The 6,602-nt window shown below is 36.4% G+C and overlaps 1 protein-coding gene across 1 annotated transcript; it reads left to right on the top strand.

Annotated features, from left to right (window-relative positions):
- Window positions 1–337: 337 nt before the first annotated feature.
- LOC115419927 (uncharacterized protein C20orf85 homolog) lies at window positions 338–5,670 on the top strand. Its single transcript, XM_030135001.1, has 4 exons — window positions 338–396; window positions 3,704–3,785; window positions 5,350–5,403; window positions 5,515–5,670. The coding sequence occupies exons 1-4, from the start codon at window positions 338–340 to the stop codon at window positions 5,668–5,670; spliced, it is 351 nt and encodes a 116-aa protein (XP_029990861.1).
- The last annotated feature ends 932 nt before the right edge of the window (window positions 5,671–6,602 follow it).

The following is a 6,602-nucleotide window of genomic DNA, read 5'->3' as shown; positions in this document are numbered from 1 at the left end:
CCCCCGTGGTCACGCCCCTGTGCTCTGCAGCGCTTTCCTCTGAGCTAATGCTGGATGCTCTCGATGGAGCGCCGATAGAACACCAACAGTCTCTGCCAGATGTTGTTTGAGCTGTTGTTATGAAGCTACAATGTTTGATGTTAGCGTCACTATGCCTCGAGTGTACCATCACCACAGTTACACAGACACAGGTCAGAGAGGAAGATATATGGCATGTCAGTGAAGAGTGTCTCCATGACAACAGTAAACAGCTCTGCCAGTGTGACTTACACACAGGTGAAACATTACCCAGGCAAAGAGAATGAAACCACACACACACACAAACCAGGCAGGACAGATGGCGAACTCACAGCAAACGTCTGTACCCGTTAACTTTGTGCATCAGGATGAAATCTGGTAAAAACTGATTTTAATTATTTTCACAGCTTTTATTCATAAGTTACATTCATAAAAACCTGGACAGAATCTTAAAAGATGCTGATATTTTAATTTAAAGGATGAGAGTAGTGTCATATTGAACTGGGACAGTTGTCAAAATTAGATGATGTTGATGGTTAAAATTGTCTTTTTAATTCCTTGATGAGTTCTCAAATAGAGAAAGTTACTGCAACAGATTTTCATATCATTAGCCTCATAGCATAATTTCCTTGAACATATTTTTGGCGAAATTGTGATATCTGCATAAAATGAAGCAGCAGTGATAGGAGAGTAAAGTTTAGCAAATATCACAATTTGACCAAAAATATGACAGGTAATTATACTAAGAGGCTAACGATATGTAAAAAATATCTGATTCACATCAAAATAATCAACTGCATTATACTGAAAGTCTTTGTTTTATATTCTAACATATTGTGTAGTTAAACCAGACTTATGGTGGAAAGTGTGGGTGATTTCTTCCCCAAACTGTATTTCTCTACAGATTAGGAAATATATGCCATTAAAGACATGAGAGGACACTTACTGCAGTTAGGGTTAAATAAACAGCCTGGACAAAAAAAGGAACTACCTGGATTTAATTTAACAAATAGTTCAGATCAAGGGAGTAGGTTTGATTTTCACATTGGTGGGGACACAAAAGTGCCCCAAGGCAGCACTCCAGAAAGTTGACATTTTTTTGCATTTACAATCATAATTTCACGTCATGTCGAGCTGATTAAACAAGTAAACAATCATAGTCAGAAAAAAAATTCAGTAATTGACAAGTTTATTATGCATATCTGAATATCTGAGGACAATACAAGAATTTAATGCATTCTGCAGTGTTATTCTCCTGACTAACATATCCATTATTATTGAACCTCACCTGTGAATTTCCAGCCTCTCCTCCTTCTTCTCCTCCTCTACCTCCTCCCTCCTCTCTACTGTCTGTCACCTGACAAAAATATGTGGATGCATGACATATGAACAGATTAGGGATACAGTGATCATAGAGTTTGATGGTTCAGTTACTGCCTTAGCAAAAAAGGCTTTTAGTTTCCGTTATTACATGTAATATATTTCCCAAAAATATGGATAAAATCACATCTAGAATCACATTTAGAATCTGAGGTTTTATTGTATTTTCCCCACAAATTTTCTTTATGTGTGTGTTTTAAACAGTTGCTCTTCCATAGAAATGCATTAAAATAATAAGTAAAGTAACTTTTAAGAAGTGTTTCTGTTTGGCATTAAATAATGTCTTTTATTCAGTATCTGTGTTGAGCCTCTGCAGTTCTATACCCTTGAACTAACTTACACTTGGACTCCTATAGAAGTGTCTTATGACCACTTTTCTTTTCATAGACATCCTTTACATCCTAATTACCGAGCACACACGCACAGGCGCGCGCACGCAAACAAACACATGTACAAATGTACATGTAAATGACACCACTGATATTCAAATCTGTCAAGCTGATGTGACCCAGGCAGAACAAATGCCAAACATACAGACAACTTAAGTTAGCGGTCCAACTAGCAGGTTCCTTTTACAAGTAGATGGAGTGACAGCGGGGACAGCCAATCACATGTACATTAGTGAAATCAAAGAGCCAATCGGAGAGCGACATTTACATTAGAGGCGGGACTTCTCGCAGAGACCGACTGTTAACCCTGTGTGTGCCAGAATCATTGCCTAAACACTACGGACAGTGGTTGGATTGATAGGGACTACACAGTAGTGGATGGATATTGGTAGGGACGTGTCCCTAGTGTCCCTACGGAATTCTATGCCCTTGGTTCAGATCCTTCCATGGGTAAGTACTGCAGTGGTTTAGAATGTTTCAGCTGGAACAAGTTACTTAACTCTAACTGCAGTCAGTGTCCTCTCATGTCTTTAACGTCCTACAGATCAGACAGTGCCAGGATTGATCTGGATTATCAGGCTTGTGACAGAATGGTTCAGGGAGAATGAGGCATCATTTTCACACATGGATTAGCCTCCATAAAGTCCAGACTCTAATTTGGGATGTGATGAAAACTTGATGCAGCGGTCTGATTCTCCATCATCAATAATCAAAAATGAATGCAACTATGGATGAAAAAAATATCAGCAACCTGATTGTGACTCTACATAAGCATTATGTGGCAAAAGATGTGACAGTGAATGTCTCCTGTATCAGAACCACAGGTGGTGCAGTCAAATATTGCAAGTGCAACTTTTTTTTTGGCTGGGCAGTGTTTGTGTACACAAACATGTGTCTGTCATATCGTAATACACAGTGGCGCAGTGTTACAAAATTACAGACAGTTGTTCCAAATGTCATATTTCCCCTCTGTATATTTAAAATGGTGGCCAGAGGTGAGGGGGTCCAGTATTATTGAATTTGTTTCCACGTCTCCTCTGTCCTTGTGTCCTTACCTTGACGTCTCTGCTTTCATCGTTGGTAGAAGGGACAAGGAGTCGAGGTGAAAACTCAAGGAGGGACATGTTGAGAACTGTGAAAAAAGACAGACTCAGTTGTTTGTAATCTGTAATTTCATCACTAGATGTCAGTAAATATTTTCACACTGAACCATTAAGTCATAGCCAGTAATGTAGAATAAAACCATCTATCTTATATAACTGTAAATGTACCTTCATACAGATATAAATAATGAAAACCTATAATAGAAATATGCTAACTTACCAAAAAAAAAAATAGATTTTTAAATATGTTGTTTTATTTCACTGTTGTGCACAATATTGGTAAATATTTAGTATGTTATTACATTCTACACTTTTTTATTAGCGTATTTTTTTAAATCTGATTTATTTGATGTTGTTTCTGTGTGTAAGATGATGCTATAGTATAAGTATTAGTATTCTCACTTTCATTTTCCATCAGCGTCTGTGGTTTTTGAAATAAGTTGAATACAACATATAAAACAGTGGAGACAGATTCAGCTTCACCTCTATACTATAGAAAAATGGTAGAGAAGAAGTTTTGAGTATTAAAATTTCATAGCTGCTATGAAAGATCTTGGAGATGAGGCTGAACAAATGTATGTAATTAAATGGAAAACTGCCTAAAAGTAAACTGAACAAGGAGGAACAGTATTTATTCACCCTCTGAAGTCTGACTCCTTTTTTTTTTTCTTTTGAATCAACACTCAAAATATTTCATTCAGGTACATGTGGTGCTGTTATCATATCCTGTCCTTGCAGCACACTTTAGTGTGTGTGTGTGTGTGTGTGTGTGTGTGTGTGTGTGTGTGTGTGTGTGTGTGTGTGTGTGTGTAGGAAAGCTCATATAAAACTTGAGAAGGATTCAGCTGATGTCTGGCCGGAGAAATGGGGTCACCTGACTGAGGCTTACAAAGAGGTAGACACACATGTACACACGCACGCACACACGCGCACACACACACACACACACACAAGGGATCTGACTTTAAAATATGTGTAGTCTTGATGATGACATGATCTGACTGAAAACTTCAGGTTAAAAACACTCACATGCTGCCCTCTATTGTTGATGAGGTGGCATGTCAACTCCATAATGTCCGCATTAAGTTATAAAAAAGTTCACTAACCTTAACATCCAAAGACCCAACAATAAGTTATTTTTCCATGTTTGTGGACAAGAGTTTCCCAGCTTTATTTAACCCTTTCATGCATGAATTTTCAAAAAGAAAAAAAAAATATATTTTTTTAAGATTAATTTTATTACTCAAAATTAGGCTAAAGTTGAAATGCATAGAATTTTTTTTTCTTTAAATGTGGTTTTATTAAGACTCAGGAAAGTACAAGTTCTGGCTTTTTATATTAAATAATTGCCTATATTGGAAACATCATGATGCAACATTTATGGAATGTCCTTTGGGGTGGACAGTTTGGTTTTTTTGTTTTTTTCTTTTCTTTTCTTTTCTTTTTTTTTTTTTTGTTTTGTATAAAGCTGTGAAACTCTTGTCCATAAATGTGCACCGAAAACCCATAGCTGGGTCTTAGGAGGTTAACTTTATGAGGTCACAGAGCAGTCCAGATTCTACAATTAAGATGATCCTTTTTTTCATTGTTATTGCTTAAGGTCTATAGAGACTGCCCCCATGTGGTTTGGAGAATATTACCTTTATAACCCTTTGGAAAGTGAGCTTAAATTATGTGTCCACAACTGTGGACATCATGCATGAAAGAGTTAACAAAAAAACAAAACAAAACAAAACAAAAAAAAAACAGGGATACTTTTGTGGCAGCTCCCAAATCAATTTTTCTCAATTAATTACAATATTATCCTGTCTAGTTAGCATTTTTCAGTGAAAATGAAGTATTTTTGTTTATTCACTTTACTGATCATAGATGTTCATAAAAGCTCAGAATAAATTCAAAGGTTATTATATCAAAACAGACAGAGTTGAAGAAAAACTGACTATTTCAGCAATGATATCAATAACTGCGGGTAAAAACAAGTGTCTCCATCCACTGTCATTGATCCAACTCCATGGGTTTTACTGGTGAATCAATGTTGTAGAAGATGATGGTGTTTCCACATTCACTATGCAGCCTCTGAACGTCCAAATGGGTCATATCTGATGACCATGAAAAGACAACAAACTGCATTTTATACCAATTATTTACATGGATTGACAGGATTAATGGATAAACAGGTGTTAAACATTGTACATCAGCAGATGATTTTGGTTGCCAGCAGCTCTTTGGATTTTAAGAGTCAATAAGTAAATAAATAAACAAAAATATATCTGGAAAAAAATTGTTGCATTATACTGTCTGCACTCAAGATATTTTTTTAATGCAAAACAGTAGAAACCTGTTCTGTCCTGGGTCTCAAGGAGGTTAAGAACGGGAATTTAATTCAACCCAAAAAATTTAAACTATAACAGTTAATCAAACAATGTTTTGTTAAAATACCTTTCCCTTTCTGATTTCAGTATAATGCAAGTGTGAAGAAGAATGCCATTAGAGTGGAGCCTCCAAAACAGCTGGTAGCTCAAACTGCTCCGGAAAAATTTGTCCATGTATGATCAGTTTTCAGTTTGTTGACTCAGCTGATTTATTGATAGACTGATTGACTGACCTATATCTCTGATCTCCAGGTTGGCCGCTCTCCTCCAGTTCCGCAGACCACTCAGGCCCTGGTTGGTTGGCGTTCAGCTCACTCACACCTTCAGCTGGAGAAATATGGAACAGTGCATCATGGGAGGCGTAGTTTTCTCAAAGACCTTGGCTGGCCTCTGGGTGCTTGCAGCTGATTGGAATGAAACGTCTGTAACATGGTGTTTGGAGTCAGTTGAAAGGAATCGATTAGCTGTACACTGCAAAAAAGGCCTGTAAAAAATATATGGAAATTAAACTCAATATTGGGTTAAAATGTTTTATTTTAAGTAAAATTATCTGCCAGTGCAGTAAGAAAATTACACTTATCAAGTTTTCTTGAAATAAAAAAAATATTATCCAAGGAATATAGAATTCTAAAATTACTATTTTAAGCAGAATATACTTATTTCAAGTTTTCATATTTTTACATATATGGTATATATTATATATGGTCTTATGAAGATGTAATGACTCAGTAGATATGTTTAGGCAAAATAAAACAAATAAAAATTTCTTGAGGGGAAACAGTTCCTGTGTCCGCCACTCATTCTCAACAATGTAGCTGGTTTTGTTATAAATATTGCTTAAAATTAGTTGTAAAACTTAAGTCGAGTAGCTCAAGATAAAATTCTTGGAACAAATCAAATAATCTTAACAAGATTAATTCTCAATAAGTACATAATTCTAAACAATGACCTTTCAAGATAAATATTCTAAATTCAAGTCAGTTTATCTAAGTCAGGTATTCCTTTTTTGCAGTGTACTCTGAGTCTCTTCCTTAGACTTCACAGGTCTTGCTTTTCAGTAGGTTTTTAACATGGTTACAGAGGTTTGCTTCCATATAGCTGATAATGCCTGACTCCCTGCCAGCTTTACAGTTCACTGGATGGGGTCAAGGGTCTGTACAGGGCAGCTTAGTTTTTACACAGCAGTGGTCAGGCGCTATGGTGAGGTGTACAAAGACAGTGTCATGTTGAAATAACTGGAGGCACACTCCTTTCAGAAACTTGAACATTATGGACACAAATGAGCAACAGTGGGGTGGGGGGTTAGTCCAAATATTAACATCTTAATGTATTTAAAAAAA

This window comes from Sphaeramia orbicularis, chromosome 5 (assembly GCF_902148855.1).
Source record: "Sphaeramia orbicularis chromosome 5, fSphaOr1.1, whole genome shotgun sequence".
Taxonomy (NCBI): Eukaryota; Metazoa; Chordata; class Actinopteri; order Kurtiformes; family Apogonidae; genus Sphaeramia; species Sphaeramia orbicularis.
Note: the sequence above shows the minus strand (reverse complement) of the source record. Positions and strands in the feature narration are given on the sequence as shown.

Excerpts from the sequence above, each read along its gene's own strand:
- LOC115419927 (XM_030135001.1), top strand. The coding sequence starts at position 338 with ATGGCGAACTCACAGCAAACGTCTGTACCCGTTAACTTTGTGCATCAG. Across the intron at positions 397-3,703 it reads GTGCATCAGGATGAAATCTG|GAAAGCTCATATAAAACTTG; the intron begins GTAAAAACTGAT and ends GTGTGTGTGTAG. Across the intron at positions 5,404-5,514 it reads TGGAGCCTCCAAAACAGCTG|GTTGGCCGCTCTCCTCCAGT; the intron begins GTAGCTCAAACT and ends TCTGATCTCCAG.